Below are 17,431 nucleotides of genomic sequence, written 5' to 3' on the forward strand. Positions count from 1 at the left end.
TGACACAGGGGAAGCCCGCCGAGGTCTACAGGAGTCCAGCCTCACCACCACTGACAGGACTGACAAGATTCACTATTCTCCCTAGCTGGCACTTTTTCCTCTTCTCTCTCACAAAAATCCTGGTTTTGTCCTTTTTCCCTACTCAGTCTACTAGCTGACTCCTTCCCATGTGAGAACATACCAAGTACCTCCTCTGTGTCCAAAGTAACTCAGGATGCTGACCTTTCCTTTGACCTTTGTAAAATAGACTTTCCCCTCTTAGCCCATGGCCCCACTCATCTAGGAGGTGAAGAAGATCAAAGACAGGGAAGGGTGAGGGACGATGGACTTAAAAAATTCCTTTATTGTGATATTTTAAGGAAAGTTTTTATTTTTATAAGGCATCCAAATATGCATGCAGTCAGGTCAAAATAATCGCCGTATTTCCAAATTAGAGAATAAGAAGCAAACACACAAAAACCCCTCAGGAATCCAAATTACAACCTAATTTCGGATTCTACTTCTAAAGTGCACATATTCAAACCCCAAATGGACCATAGGCTGGCCTCAGGGAAATACTCGGAATCCCTGAAATTGTCTGTACAATTTTGTGTTGTGGGGAGAGGTATGTACATTTTTTTTTTCCCTGGGGAGAAGGTACACGGCTGCCTTCAGATTCTCTAAGGGGCAAACAAACCAAACAATGTTAAGAATCTTTGCTCTTTGAAGACTGAGAACATTACCATTGTGGGAAACTAGTTGCCCAGCTAATCACAGGGTGGGGGTGGCAATCCCCCAAGCCCACAGCTCACGTGCACGGGGAAACTGGCGAAAGAGCTCACTCCATCCCTCTTGGTCCCTCCAAGGGCCCTGGGCCTCTCCCTGACACATCTTCCCTGTCTCTAGAGTTTGCCTCTGCGCTCATCCCCCATCTGCCTGCCTGCCTGCGATGAGTCCCTCTTCTTCTTTCCCTATTTCCCAACTGCTTCTCTGTGTACCCTTCCCTTTCAGAGGGCAGTGACACTTACATTCTGAAAACATAAAATGGCTCAAATATTGCACATTCATGCTCTGGAAAGTGGGACATGGGGTCACAGAAAACCCCACGTTTTCTCAGCATGTCCCATCAGAAGAAACATCTGAGAGAAAGAGTGCAACTTCCAGAAGAGCAGAGGCTTTGTTCCACTCATAGCTGCTTCCCCAGCGCCTGCTGGAGCACCGAGCCCTGGGGAAACCGCTGAGTCTCTTTGGCCAAGCTCAGGGGCTTCTGGGAGCCCTCTGCAGGCCTCATAAGCAGCCCGCCCTTTATCCTGTGTTGTATGAACCTCTCAGCCTCGGAAGCCTCTTAAACCTTTCCTCAGACCTCTGCCCACCTCCCTGGCCTCCATTTGGAAGGAGTCAGTAACAATTTTTGCAAGGGGCCTAAGAAAATCAAGACCAACCACAGCACAGCAGCAGCCCCCACAGGCATCGCAGGCCTCTTTACACAGGAGGAGGCTGAAGGTTTGTGGTTTTTTTGTTTGTTTATTGGTTTGTTTGTTCTTGTGAGACGGAGTTTCGCTCTTGTCACCCAGGCTGGAGTGCAATGGCGCGATCTCGGCTCACCGCAACCTCTGCCTCCCGGGTTCAAGCGATTCTCCTGCCTCGGCCTCCCAAGTAGCTGGGATTACAAGCACTCATCACCATGCCCGGCTAATTTTTGTATTTTTAGTAGAGGTGGGGTTTCACCATGTTGGCCAGGCTTGTCTCAAACTCCTGACCTCATGTCATCCACCTGCCTCAGCCTCCCAAAGTGCTGGGATTACAGGCGTAAGCCACCGCACCTGGCCTTTTTTTTTTCTTTTTAAAATTACTGTAATTGGGGCATAACCTCTTCACTCCACACACATATATTGTCTGCCTGACCCACAGACACACTTTATTCAGGATGCTCTGTGAGGAGGATCTCCATTTATGAGACATTTCCAGTGAGCTAAATTTGGCCTTCTGAATGGCATTCTTAAGAACTGTTTTACATAACATTCTGCCTTCTTAGGCCAACATTACTCTTGCCTCTCATCCTCAAGAAACAGTGTCATCATAATAAACACCTTGTCTTGTACTATGCACTAACACGTGTGCTTTTAACCCCCTGTTCCATGCTTTTGATTCTAGACCGTTAATGCACCTGCTGCCAACCACAACTACTTCTAATTTGCCTTTCATTCATTCAACTAGTATTTACTGAGAACCTACTAAAGTGGAGAAAGTGATTCTGATGGACTGTGGATGAGAACATAAAATATTCAAGATTGTTGGCATTATGGGCTAAATAAGAGCAAACAAGCCTCTGAGCCAGGTATCAGAAACTGAGATCAGCAGCAAAGGCCAGAGCTTCACTACAAAGCAATGGAAGGACATTTTGAGGGCCTGAAGCCATTTGGCCTTCTGACCTTCCTTTCTGCCAGGTTTTGTTCCGAGGGTTAAAAGTTCTCATATTCCGATAAATGGGGTGTTTGTTACATTTATTAAACAACATATCTATTTCCTTGTTCTGTTCTTAATTTTAAAAGTTGACGAGTAAATTTGTCATAATTTTCTAAGGAAAGGAATAAACTTGTCCCTATTAATTTCTTAATGGTCTCAGTGGCCTTCAACAGAAAAAGAAATAGGTTCCCCATATTAAGATACTCTGAGCAATTTAGCTGTATCATTTATTTCAAATTCTTCAATTCTTACTTCTCTTGGGAAACCAGTGTCTCCATAAAGTTTGCTAATCATGTTGTAAAGTAGGATACAGGGCTTAGAATGTGGGTGAACTGCATGAGGAAACATGTAGCAATGTTCATCTTTATGGTTGAATTATCTTTTCCATAACTGTTCCCCAACTACACTGTGTAATTATGGAGGGCACGGACTGTGTAGCCTCCACAGAGAGGGGAACATCACCTCACAGCAACACCATGCGCTGAGGGGACGAGTGAAGAAATGAAGAGTCTGACACAGTGCCAAGTCACCAAAGTTCCCAAATCGAACCAAACCAATCTGACTCAACTGGTTTGAGTCACCTCCAATCTGGTTCACCTGTTTATCATCACAACTCTGACTTCTTTACTTGCTCTACTTACCAGAGAGCAGGAGGGATGCTGGATCAAGCCCCAGACTCTCACAACCAGGTACGTTCTCATCATGGAAATCCTGTAGCAAAATGCCCAGCACCGACTCCTCACTCATCATATACTTCATAACATTTTCATCATCTGATGGAACCCCAAACTGCAGGTGGTAGGTTACTGTGGCATTTTCACCACTGAAAGGCAAACCAGAGACATTAAAGCATAGACAGCATCACACTACAGCTCAAGAAATGAACTTAAGCAATAGCTTTTTTTAAAGTTTTGCATGTTCTTCCAGTACAAAATAGCAAAGAATGTTCTGTCCTGGAAGAACATAGTGTCCTGTAAGAATCCTTTTCCACAGATTCATCACAAAAAGTTGAGGTGATCCTAACCGCCTCCTTCCACCTAGTACCCATCCTCCTGGAATCCACTGGGAGAGGCCATCAGAGGGAGAGGTGCAGCCCATCTCCGGTCAAGATGCTGAGAAGATCCCAAGCTTCGCCCATCATCTGTTCCAACCCCAGCCTTCATCCCTCGAGGCAAGCCAGGGAAGCCTCCCCTTTTCTCCACACACATTCCTTCTTCATGTTCTCAGCATTGCCCCCACAAAGGTGTGCCAGGGATCTTTAGTTTAATCAGTTCTTTATTTGACCTATGAAAATGTTGAAGGCACAGCCAAAGCTTCCTACCTGGGTCCAGACCTTCTGAATGTTGGCAGAGACCACCCTGTGTATCAGCAACAAATCAGGCTTCCCTGGTTTGTCCCCAAAGTGAGAAACTTTTCTGTCCCATTTCCAGAGGCCCCTAGAGCAAGATAACCAAGCCCTGTAACTCTCAGTAATGGGACCTAAGGAAAGGGAATTTTCATCTTCCTAGAACATTTTTTCCTATTTCCAAAATAAAAATAATCAAGGGTTACCCTCCATTAATTAGTGTCTAATGCTACTCTTTAAATGCTACTTCAATATTTAGTTTATTCGTAGTTATCCTATTACTTTGGTTCAAGATGGGCCAGATTAAGAACCCAGCAATAAAATAACGAGCAGAAGGCCACATCGGAGACTATCACCTTGGGGAAGTTTTGCAGATGCGCCAGGCCCATTAGTGTGAATCAGGCCACTGCCCCTGCTAAGGACAGGCAAAGAGCTCCCTCTTCTGGCCACAGGTCACACAGGCCGCTATTCTTGGATCTTACACGGTGGCTGACAATTGAGTTATAAACTCTGCTACAGCTGGGAGATGTGCCAGATCCTGCAGATCAGATGAATAATGGAGAGTCAGGACTCTCAAGAAACTCATAGTTTCAAGGATGCCCTACAGGAAAGCCAAAAAATGCACTTTCAAACTGCAATCCAGCTACTCTAGTTTGCAGGTGTCATAACTTGTTCCCTGAGCTCTGCCCTCTAATTATCGCTAATGAGGATCAACACCTACACAGCCAGCCACCCTGCATTCCCAGGGGCAGGACTTGGGCTGGCTAATGGAGAGGGCCAGAGTCTGACCTTCAGAAGACCAGGTCAGAAGCTGAATGGGAAAATCAGGCCACCTAGCCTGGCCTGGCCAGCCCATCCTAATCCCCCATGGCAGGTCACAGGGTAAATTTATGTAAGGCTGAATTCTGAGAAAAGAGCAATTTTCAGGGCCTTTCCCCCAGCTGCCCACCACTGGAGTGAGTCTAGCAGCCAATAAGCCAAAGGGCATTTTTCTAGGTTCTAGTTGGGCTAGTCCAGGGCTGAGGTCACGATGCCCCTGTAAACACAAATGCATGTGCCGAGGATTTAGCCGCCTTCCACCCATGTGCAGCAGCACCTTTTGGGAAGCAATGGCTTTTCTTCCTCAATTCAGTACTTTAGAACCCCTGCCTGGACGTCTTGAAACAAAGTGAGGAGATGTCACCATAAGTATCATGTACATTGGGTCTGTTTTGTTTTGTTTGAGTCTCTCTGTGTCACAGGCTGGAGTGCAGTGGTGCGATCTCGACTCACTGCAACCTCTGACTCCCTGGTTCAAGCGATTCTCCTGCTTCAGCCTCCTGAGTAGCTGGGGTTACAGGCATGCGCCATCATGCCCAGCTAATTTTTGTATTTTTAGTAGAGATGGGGTTTCACTATGTTGGCCAAGATGGTCTCAATCTCCTGACCTTGTGATCTGCCTGCCTCGGCCTCCCAAAGGTCTGGGATTACAGGCCGGAGCCACCATGCCCAGCCCTTTGGGAGTCTTTAAAGAAGGAGATCAAAGGCAGCCTGCACCATATGTATCTGTAGGCTTCAGGTCTGTTTGGCCCCACACCATAGTGCTACCTACCACCTGCTTTATGTGCCTCCCCTCCCAGGTCTGCTAATATTAGGGTTTGGAGAACTTATAGTTTGAAAGGGGACTCTTAATATAATACAACTTTTGATGGTCATATTCCAGAGACATCTCAGGCATCATGGATAATGAAGCTTTGATGTAAATTTTAAGTCATCTCCAATAGTCCCAATGATGTAAAAGGATAATAAACTGACTTCACACACATATATCCTAATGCCTACATCTCAAGAACATTAAAGACGAGGAGGAAATTAAAAAAATAAAAAATACATATGGGTGTGTATATCCTATGTGTGTGTGGTATCTGTGGTGCCTATAATAGATACATGAACAGAAGTAATTACACTCAACTCTTGACAGCTATTAACTCCATGGAAGGGAATGGCATTAGTTATTGGTAGTGGCAGTGGAGAAGAAAGGAGACAGAAGGTAGGCTTTTCCTGTGCATACCTCTTTATGTCTTCTTCTTCTTCTTTTTTTTTTTTTGACAGAGTCTGGCTCTGTCACTCAGGCTGGAGTGCTCTGGCGCAATCTCAGCTCACTGCAACCTCCCCTCCCGAATTCAAGAGATTCTCCTGCCTCAGCCTCCCGAGTACCTGGGATTACAGGCACCTACCACCGCACCTGGCTAATTTTTGTATTTTTAGTAGAAGGGTTTCACCACGTTGACCAGGCTAGTCTTGAACTCCTGACCTCAAGTGATCCGGCTGCCTTGGCCTCCCAAAGTGCTGGGATTACAGGCATAAGCCACAACACCCGGCCCCTCTTTACATCTTTAATACTAAACAAGGAGAATATACTCCTGTATTACTTGTGCTCCTCAGAAGCAAATGCCTATACACCTATACATAGATTATATCACTCATATCACAGCATTACCTGAGATCTATTTCTACTTCTACCCTTAGCTTATTTGAGCATTCATTGTTGAACAGGAATCGTTTACCTGGGACTGGCTTTTCCTCTATTCTGTGTGACCCTGGTCGAATCACACCATTAATCTGGTCTTCTTTTTTCTCATTTGTAAAATAAGGGAGTCAAGCCTGTTGGTATAAAAGACCTTCCTAGCACTGACATTCTGTGATTTCTGTGATTCTATTATGGGTTCCCTTCATGCTCTGAGGCTCTGGGAAGCCCTGCTAGGTAAATGATGAAGGGTGGGGTGGGGGGGATCTCTTTCCAGAGAAAGAGAGCAAAATGTAATGTTCCACACTCTTACCTGAAGTCCACTATTTCAACTGAAGTAAAATAACGACTCAGAGAGGGCGATGTACTGTACACATCAGTGAGCTAAAACAAACAGAAGCAAATTAAACCACACACATTACTGACAGATTATATTACACAACACCTGACAAAGCAAAACTACTTCTATGGCAGAGGAGATTCCATTCTAGACTGGAATCAACTTATCTGGAAGCTCTGGATCAAGAAATAGGAAGGTTTGAGCCTACCATAAACCAAAACTCAAGTTAACGCTACTTCAAAAGAACCACATTTATAAGGACCAAATGACTCAGCTTCTCTCAGAAGTTGCACTGGCACCCTGTGGCCTTGGTGGTGAGAATGTCAGCAGCTGGAGCCCACACAGACCTCACAGACCATAGGAAGGAGAGAAGACCCCAAAATGGCTGCTGGACAGCAGCAGCACAGACCACTTAGCACCTGGGACATTGCTTAGCCAGGGCTTCTTTCTCCCTTCTCCAGAGCTTCAGCATAAAGACAAACAGCCATGCTAAGCCACGGGTCTAGCATATCCCCTGGACAAAGAGACAAACAGGGGAATTGCAAAAATACGGAGGCTTTATTTTATGCATGAAATATTGCAAGCATCATAAAAAATAATGACACCTGTGTTTCCACTACCTAGCTTTCGTGTCTTCACAGTTTGCTATATTGGGTTTGGCCCTTTAATTTAAGAAACAAAATAAAGCTAAAATGACCCCTACATACCATTCAGCTCCTCCTCTCTCTCTTCCTTAGTACTAACCATCATTCTGAAGCTGGCATGCATCCTTTCCTTGCATATTTCAACAAATTGCTACTTATTTATGTAATCATAACAAAATATAATTTGTGTTTTTATTCAAACAAAAGGCACCATATTCTACAAAATCTTCTAAACCTTGCTTTTTTTCACCAAAATTACATTTAAGATTTATTCATAAAATAAATCTCAATAAAAGGCATTTACCTAACTCCTGCATAGATTCGTTTAAATGAGTATACCAGCTTATCCATTCCCCTACTGATGATCACATGCACTATTACCAATTTCCCCCTATTACAACCTATGCTGAAGCAAGCATCCTTAATTTCTCTGGGCATCTCTTCTTGGGCACGCAGGAGTTTCCAATGGGCATATGCCAAGAAAAGGAATTGTTGGGTTCAAGGGTAGGTTCATCTCCAACTTCACAAAATTGCTCTCCCTGTCCCATCCCTCCCAGCAATGTATACATATCCATTTGCCACATCCTTACCAGCACTTAGTGTTACCAAACTTAAATTTTTTCCACTCTGAGGAGTATAAAATAGTGCTTCACGTTATTTTAATCTGTACCGCCTCACTTACTAGTGAGGTTGAACATCTTTTCATATGTTTATTAACTCTGGGACTTCTCATCTCTGAATTTCTCACTCATTTCCTTTCTTTCCCTTGGCTTATCTATCTTTTTCTCATCTAGCTGAAGTGGTTAGTTTTATATTCTGGATACTAGTTGGTGATATTATGTTACACACATCTTTTTCCAGGCATTGAGTAGTTGTGTTTCAGAGGTCTGAATCCTAAACTAGTAGTACTCAGGAACATGTGCCATCCCCAGCTACCGCCATTATGGCTTAATGACCTATTACTTTATTCAATAACAAGCAGTCAAACATACAAAAACAGCAGTGCCCTAGGGAGAGCTCACCTTGCTTCCCCTCAACTCTGAATGGAATGTCAAGGACGCTGCACTTCCACAATACACTCCCATTTAATTCAACATGTACAACCCATCTCTCAAAGAGAGAACAAAAGATGAGAGTGCCTGCTATTTCTGCTCTTCTAATCTTGTCATTATTGTCGTGATCTTTATAAAAACCTGGCATAACAGGCATTAAAACATGTCTCCCCTTTTTACTGGAAAATAAAACAGCACTCCATTCCATGAGATGAAGAAAACCTGTCCCAGGTCACTCTGCTAGTAAATGGAGAAGCCAACATTCAATCCTACGTGTTATGAACAGTAAAAACCAGCTTCTTCCCATCTGACCACACTACCCAGTGAAGATGAAATGGATATATATACAATGAAGGAAACTGTCTCCTGAAGAAGAAAATGACTGGGTCGTTGTACAGCTCTTAAGTCCCAAAGCACAGGATATTGCCGATAGGCTGACAGCCATTTAAAAAACTCAGGAAGTAGGAAAGCAGCTTTCACAGGAATGCTGTGATGGGGAGGAGAATGAGGATGCCGTAGAGGAGGATCTTTTCAAGCACCAATGTCAAGCACTCACGTCTCTCTCTTCCTTTTGGACTGAGCTTCCTATGGCAGGGGTGATATCTATCCTTCCTTCCAGTCTTCTCTGCTTCCTCCTTCCCTTCCTTCCTTTATTAATCTCTAGGGCCCAGCACAGTGTTTTGCACACAAGGGCTTTCAGCAAAATTTTTAAGTTAAAATTTTAAGGTAACATATGGAGTGGTAGACTAGATCACTTTTTGTGTTCACTTAAAGATTCTTTTTGATCATGCTCCTCTGCTGTACTTAGGACATATTTATATTTGGGGAGCTGTTAGTCACACTGTCCACTTTGGGCCCAAAGAAGTGAAATAGGGAGGTTCCTCAACCCTTAGTCTGGTGTCTCCCACACAATGTCTACGGGGCTTGGTGCAAACTGAGCAAGGAGCTCAGCGAGTTGATTAGCTGAGTCTGATGCGGTGGCTAATTAGAGACCAGCTTCCAGAATAAGAGAGGTGCCATCATTAGCTCCTAACCCATGCACAGGGTGTGCTGGTTCGCATGTAACTAACACGCTGGCTTAAGCAGAGTAACAGCCCCAACCCTGAGAGGAAAAAACTGTGGCAATGACGCATGGCAGGACCTGTGTTTAGAAAAGCCAAGGGAAAGGGCATAAAGTTCCAATACTGTGATATAATAAAAATACATATACGTTTAGTCTCTGCCCCAGTTCCTGGCACAGAATTCCTAAAACCCTTGTTACTTCCTGAGTGACAGGGGTGCCGGGTACATCTTTTACTCTAACATTTGATCTTTACCCCAGCTCCTGACACAGACCTGCTCCTAAATCTCTTGCAGTTTCCTGGGTTATAGGAGTGTCTTTATTTCTGATGAGGCAACTCTTGGTGGGCTGCTGGATGGGAGCTGATCATCAGAAAGACCAAGCCACAGCTAGAAGCTTGGAACTTTCAGCCAGTGTGGTGGAGTGGGATGGTGCACGCCTGTAATCCCAGCTACTCGGGAGACTAGCAGGGAGAATCACTTGAAGCCAGGAGCTTGATATCAGCCCACGCAATATAGTGAAAACGGTCTCGAGAAAAAAAAAAGAAGAAGAGGAAGAAATCTGAAGCTTTTGGCCCCACCTCCACCTCCATCCTCCAGAGGGGAGAGAGGCTGGAGAGCAAGTTCTCTCCAGCATAATAATGCATAATAATCCATCATGCCTATGTGATGAAATCTCCATAAAAATCCCTAAAAGACAGAGTTTGGAGAGCTCCCAGGTGGCTGACCACATTTACAGGGAGGGTGGCACACTTGAAAGGACATGGACACCCACGTTCCGTCCCACATGTCCATCCTATGTACCTTTTCATCTGGCTTTTGATATGCTCTATTCTCTACAGTGTACCCATAAATGTAATGCTTCCCTGAGCTCTGTGAGCTATTCTAGCAAATGATCAAACCCAAGGCAGGGGTTTTGGAAACCTCAGATTTGCAGCTGGTTGGTCAGAAGCACAAGTGACAACCTAGACTTGTAACTGGCATGTTAAGTGAGGGAAGTTTTGTGGGGCTGAACCCTTAAACTGTGGGGTCTGCACTTACTCCAGGCAGATCACGTCAGAATTGAACTGGATTGTAGGATACACAGCTGGTGGCAGATAATTGGTTGGTGTGGGGAAAAAAAACACACATGTGGCCACAGAAGTGTTCTGCATTGAATGTGGGTATGGAGAAAAAAATAGTTTTTCCTCCACAAATACTCACTTCCATTTACCTTTTATATCCATAAACTTCTGGAAGTTGACCTAATGGAAGAAAGGAGTTATTGACCTGACAAGAAGACAGGAATACATTTAGGTGCTAATTTTTGTTCCTGAGCATATTTGGTTGGGGAATGAAGGGCAGGAATCTGTCACTTCACTATGCCTTACTTTGATCATGTGTAAATAAGATAATTCTTTTTTTTTTTTGAGACCGAGTCTCTGTTGCCCAGGCCAATGGCGCGATCTGGGCTCACTGCAAGCTCCGCCTCCTGGGTTCATGCCATTCTCCTGCCTCAGCCTCCCAAGTAGCTGGGACTACAGGTGCCCGCCACCACGCCTGGCTAATTTTTTGTAGTTTTAGTAGAACCGGGGTTTCACTGTGTTAGCCAGGATGGTCTCAATCTCCTGATCTCGTAATCTACCCGCCTTAGCCTCCCAAAGTGCTGGGATTACAGGCATGAGCCACCGCGCCCGGCCCAATATAATTCTTTTAAAATGTTTCTCAAGTTATTTTTATGTAATCTCATTTGCACCTGAGTTAAACAGAGAAAGTGCACTGATTTCTACTTATCAGAGAAGAAACTGGCTCAAAGAAATCTGTGGACCCACTGCAGGCATCAATGTCAGTCCCTGTTCCTTTGCCACTACCTACTGATGAGCCCAAAATACCCGGAGAATTTCCTCGTGTCTGACTCCGTGCAAGAGATACGGTTGTAAGATGAAAAATGAACATTCATTTATGTGGGGAGAAGATAGAGAAATCAGACTGTTACTGTGTCTATATAGAAAGAAGTAGACATAAGAGACTCCATTTTGTTCCGTATTTGAGATGCTGTTAATCTGTAACCCTACCCCCAACCCTGTCCTTGCAAGAGACAGGTGCTGTGGTGACTCAAGGTTTAATGGATTTAGGGCTGTGCAGGGTGTGCTTTGTTAAACAAGTGCCTGAAGGCAGTATGCTTGTTAAAAGTCATCACCATTCTCTTAATCTCAAGTACCCAGGGACGCGTACACTGCCAAAGGTCACAGGGACCTCTGCCTAGGAAAGCGAGGTGTTGTCCAAGGTTTCTCCCCATGTGATAGTCTGAAATATGGCGTCGTGGGAAGGGAAAGAAAGACCTGATCGTCCCCCAGCCTGACACCCGTGAAGGGTCTGTGCTGAGGAATTAGTAAAAGAGGAAAGAAGGCCTCTTGGCAGTTGAGATAGAGAAAGACATCTGTCTCCTGCCCATCCCTGGGCAATGGAACGGCTTGGTGTAAAACCTGATTGTGTGTTCTATTTACTGAGATAGGAGAAAACCGCCTTAGGGCTGAAGGTGGGACTTGCTAGCGGCAATGCTGCTCTTTGTGCACTAAAAAGGTTTATGGAGATGTTTACATATGCATATCAAGGCACAGCACTTTTCCTTAAACTTATTCATGTCACAGAGATCTTTATTTATATGTCTTACTGCTGACCTTCTCCCTACTATGATCCTATTGTCCTGCCACTTCCCCTTTTCTAAGATGGTAAAGATAATGATCAATAAATACTGAGGGAACTCAGAGACCTGTGCCGGCTTGGGTCTTCTGTGTGCTGAGCGCGGTCCCCTGGGCCCACCTTTTCTTTCTCTATACTTTGTTTCTGCGTCTCATTTCTTTTCTCAAGTCTCTCAATCCACCTAACGAGAAGCGCCCACAGGTGTGGAGGGGCAGGCCACCCCTTCATTCACCTTTGAAATAGACAGTCCACTCTGCAACAGGTGACACATGTGGATGCTGACTCCTCTTATTTCTGCTCAGCAAATGCAAAACCTCTCCATTAAAAAAGCAGCCAAGAGGAAAGTAGCAAGAAGCTTCTCACTCAACAACTTGCCCCAGGAAGCAGGTGGAAGGAAAGGAGAAAAGGGAGCTGAAGATAAGACATAAATGAAGAGACTTCCGGGACTCGAAGGAAAGGGTGGCGGGGGTGAGGGATAAAAGACTACAAATTGGGTACAGTGTACATTGCTCAGGTAATAGGTGCACCAAAATCTCAGAAATCACCACTATGGAACTTATTCACGTAACCAAATACCACCTGGTCCCCCAAAACCTATGGAAGTAAAAAATAAAAATAAAATGAATAAATTTAAACAACCTAAAAAAATTTAAAGACATAAATGAAGAGAAGGAGGAAGAGAAACCTGGAGTAATCATCACAGGATACAAACTCCTGTGATAAAAGAAGCAATTACATCTCATGCATGGGTACCCAGAAACTGACTCGAATGTGACCTCGATGGAATCGCCTCTTCAGGAGCTTTTGTAGGAATCAAATCGAATGGAAGTTAAATAGCACTCACTCCATTCAACCTAGCAATGGCAGAGAAGAATCTAATGGAGGCCAGGCTGTTCTTGCCCAGATTTTCTTATCAAAATTTCTGGGTCTGGCTGTGAACCACCCTGTCTTTGACAGGATGATTGGGATGCTCCACCCAACCCTCCTACTCTGGCTGCAGAGCTTCCGTCTTCCACAGAGGGTTCATTCTCCTGGGTTTCTCACGCCATGACTGACACCGTCATCCATCTGCCCAATCACTCAACCAGAGCCTGGAGTCACGCTCTCCTCACCACCACCCAATCAGTCACGGACTCTTGTTGAGTGAGAATACCTCTTAAATCTCATGCAAATCTTCCTTATTTTCCTGACACTGCCCTAGTTCAAGCCTCCCTCGTTTCCCACCTGGACTATTGTAACACCTTCTAACTGATCTCTTCCTCCTGGCGTTCTCCATCAAAACACAGAAAGGCTAAAAGGAAAAATCTAACTGTGTCAATCTGCTGATTAAAATATTTTGGTGCCTTACCGAAGAGTGGGAAAGCCTTCGTGACCTGACCCCTGCCTTCCTTTTTAGCCTCATCTCTGCAAGCCGTCACCACAAAGCACAGGAAGGCCACAGTACATACTATGCAGATCCTTCAATGTCTCAGGCTTTTTTATTTAGAACATTCCTATCTCATTTCAAAACTAATCCTGAGCATCACTTCACTTAAGAGGCCTTTCGTGCCTTCATCTCCACCTCAGGTAGCTCAGATGCCCCTCCTTTGCCATTGTAAAACACACTAGAACATATCACACTGTTATAAAACTATCTTTTTAGTCACTTCCTGTACTTGGACTGTGAGACCACTGAAGGCACAGACAATGTGGCCCTGGCACTTGGCATGCTGTCTAGCACATCGCAGACCCTCAATGAATACTACAGGTTGAATTCAATATAGGACCTGAGGGAGTAAAAAGAACAGTGTCCCCCAGCATTTATGTAGCTGGAGGCCAGGACTCTTCCCTCTGGCTTTGCACTACAGTAAAGACATGTACTTATATTTTAACAAAGTTTTATTCTAGGCTCAGGAGAATACACGTGCAGGTTTGCTATATAGGTAAACTCGTGTCACGGTGGTTTGTTGTACAGTTTATTTTGTCACCCAGGTACTAAACCTAGTACCCAATAGTTATTTTTTTTTCTTCTGTTCTTCTACCTCTTTCCACCCTCCACCGTTAAGTAGGCCCCAATGTCTGTTCCTCTCTTCGTGCCCACGTGTTCTCATCATTTAGCTCCCACTTGTAAGTAAGAACATGTGGTATTTGGTCATAAAATATATTTATAAGCATCATTTTCTGCTAAAATCCAGACAAAGAATCCCAAATTGAAGTTACTTACTCTATAGCTCTATGCCAATTATTCTAGCAGAACTCATACTCTAATGTCAATAACTCCTCAGGCAAGTACATAAGATGGAATTACCTTTTCGGTGAGCAGGTGAGGCAATTCCTCTTCAGCAACACACTCCTCTGGAATCTTTAGCATGACCAAGAATGTTTTATTTGATGATAATTCAAGTATTTCATTTTCATCTTCATCAACATAAGTTACTAAAGAGAGTAGGGGAGGTGGAAATGAAAAACACAAAAAACACCTGTATATAATAATCAACTTATTTATTCCATTGACTGCCATACTTGAACATAACTATGAGCATCAAGGGTAAAGGCTGAACACAGCAAGCAAGTATAAGCAGAAATGCTTTCTCCACTCAGTAAAATTGAGTAAAATACAGGGATTTGCCTCCATCAAAATAAAAAGTTTGTTTGTTTTATGGCAAAGGGGTCTCAGATTCCAATGAATACAGACTGGGGAAAGGGCCAGAGGGAGTAGGAAGAATATGAACTTCCTTATTAGACTGAACCTGCAGCTTAGCTAGGTACATAGGTGTCAAGGCAGGTACTGGGAGACGGTAGTGGGTGGGGATGAACAATGAGTGATGGAGGACAGGAAGTGGGAACAAGCAACTGCATTGACTCACCTCCCAGTTCTGTGCTGGCAAAGACCACCATGAAGAAGTGACATCGTCGACCCAAACAACAGAGGTGGGACTAGAAAATGAGCATGCAAGTCCATGTCTTGAAGTCTCCCCAGGAAGACAGAGGATGAGCATGAAGTCATCGCTCTAGACTATGTCTCACAGGACAGGTATGTTGACATGCTCTGCTTGCAGAAGGGAAGCTAAACTATACTCAGAGCCCCAGGGTGTGCACGAATTACGTTCCTGGGACAATTAGTTATGTGTTGCTGCTTGTGTTTAATGACTGCTATCTAATTGATTTTTAAGTAGTTGGAACTAAAGGAAAATCCCAAAGTGAGGATCCAGGCACCAGAAGCTGGCACTAGTGTGCTAATTATGCTCCCCTGGCTCCACGCCAGCCTCACCAGCTGGCCCCACACAGGAGACCACCTCTCTGGCCCTGAGAAAGGCATAGGTGGGAGGAAGCAGGTGCTTATATTGCCATAGACTTTAAGACCATAGTGGAATAAATTCAGTGTTTGTGATGGAAGGACAGGCAAAAAGGAGGAAGATTCCTGGTATTCCTGTTACTTATTCTGTGAGGACATCTGGAAATGTGAAGCATTTGGAGCAAGGAATGTGCAGAAAAGAGTTAATATAGCAGGCCTGGGATTGCTAGCATAAGAAAGGCCTCCTCGAAATTGGTCCTGGCTGGCGTCAGAGAACCTGGATTTTCCCCTGATGAGAGGGGCTCACTGTGCCTCAACGGTTTGTACAACGTGGCTAACATCTCCTTTCCTTTTGGGAGTCTGGATTTTTGGTGCATGGTAAGCAAAGGCTACGCATATGACCAACCCCCAGTGAAAACCTCAGGCACTGAATCTCTAATAAGCTTCCCTAGTAGATGAGATCTCACATGTGTTGTCATAGTCTATTGCTGGAGGAATTAAACAAGTCTGGTGCAACTCCACTGAGACAGGACACTTGAAAGCTTGCTCCTGGTTTTCTCTGGATTTTGCTGCAATTAATCATTTGATGTAATGTATCCTTTTGCTGTAATACATCAGTCATCAGTAGGACTGCAAGCTGAGTCCTGTGTATCCTCCTAGCAAATTGTTGAATCTAGGAATGATCTTGGGACCCCCAAACATACGAACATAGGGAATTATCCCTGCGTCCTTACTTGCTATAAGTCATGATATTATGTTGTATGATTTTTTTTAAAAAGTTATGCCTTCATAGCAAAAAACTTGCAAAGTACAGGAAATTGTAACAAAGCAAAGAAAAAAATACTAATAATCTTGCAATCGAGAGGGTTTTTTCCTCCTATACTTGATATTACATATTTGAGGTCTTAACAAATAGATAATTTATATCCTGATTTTTGTTGTTTGCTGCTATTATTGCTTACTTATCCTGATGGTTTTGTTGTAAACATATCAAAAGCCATTTCCCATGTGCTTAAAATTCCTTGCAAAGATTATTTTAACGGCTTCATAATAGGCTCGCCTATTTTCTTAAATATGACTTTTATCATTTTCAGCTTTCTACTTCTATAAATAATATTTCAATGGGTATCTTTGAGTTCTATACCCACCATGTAGATTTCCATAACAGATGTCAATGCCTCTGAAAACAACAGGGGATGCCAAGAGGATAGATACAAGATTCAAATAACTGCTAAACTCAAGGACACTGAGAAGCGATACCAAGTGTGAAAACAGGCCTCCCATAATAGCTCTAATGACACATATTTAATGTGTATCATCCAAATCATGAATCTGTAACAAGACCTATCTAAATAGTTGTGTGTGTCAAAACAATAACAATAGTAACAACGACAGGCTTACCCAGTCAGGAGAGTTTTTATGTCACTAATGAGATAATCTGGGCTGTACTTATTCGTGTAGAAAAAACATATTTTTAAAAAATCACAAAAAAGTGTGTTGTATGTTGAAGGAACATGCAAACAGTTATTTGGCTAGAACATAAGAAATTAAGCTTGAGAGAGAGCCCTTAAATGCCAGATGCCTTCAAGGGGTAATGGAGTGTTGTTAAACATCTCCCACGAAGAAAGTAGAGGCCGGTGTTCAACGGAGGTTAATCGGGTGGTCATGGATGGGATAAAATGAAACCAGGAGAAATGAGGCAGAGAGGCCAACAGGCACAAGTTTGGAAAAGACTGATTTGACTGACAGCAGTGGGAACAAAAAGAAAAAATTAATGAGAAAGCCCAGGATAGTGGAAACAGAGCTGACTTTAAAGGTAGCCAGACTTAGTCTGAACTCCTGCTGGCTATTTGTTAGCCAGGTGACCTTGAGCAAGTCATTTAAATTTCTGAAGCTGCTTCCCCAACAGAAATATCAACACCTACAATGTAAATGATAGTAAAGATGAAAACCAACATGCATAAAGTATCCTGCATGGTGCCCTGTAGTAAGTGGGAAAGTTACTATCAAGACACTACCAAGGAATAACTGGTAAGATTTGGCCATTATCTAGACATGGGAAAGAAGAAATCAAAAAGGTTTCC

The 17,431-nt window shown here is 43.7% G+C and overlaps 1 protein-coding gene across 1 annotated transcript in view; it reads right to left on the minus strand.

Annotated features, from left to right (window-relative positions):
- The window catches only part of C2H3orf52 (chromosome 2 C3orf52 homolog), a 35,233-nt gene that overhangs the window by 4,552 nt on the left and 13,250 nt on the right, over positions 1-17,431 (minus strand). Inside the window, exons 3-5 of the mRNA XM_011722383.2 lie at positions 14,361-14,488; positions 6,610-6,680; positions 3,087-3,268 (exon numbers count right to left, since the gene is read on the minus strand). Of these exons, the coding sequence (XP_011720685.2) occupies positions 3,087-3,268; positions 6,610-6,680; positions 14,361-14,488 (381 nt within the window). The remainder of the gene's footprint in view (positions 1-3,086; positions 3,269-6,609; positions 6,681-14,360; positions 14,489-17,431) is intronic.

Source organism: Macaca nemestrina, chromosome 2 (assembly GCF_043159975.1).
Source record: "Macaca nemestrina isolate mMacNem1 chromosome 2, mMacNem.hap1, whole genome shotgun sequence".
Classification (NCBI taxonomy): Eukaryota; Metazoa; Chordata; class Mammalia; order Primates; family Cercopithecidae; genus Macaca; species Macaca nemestrina.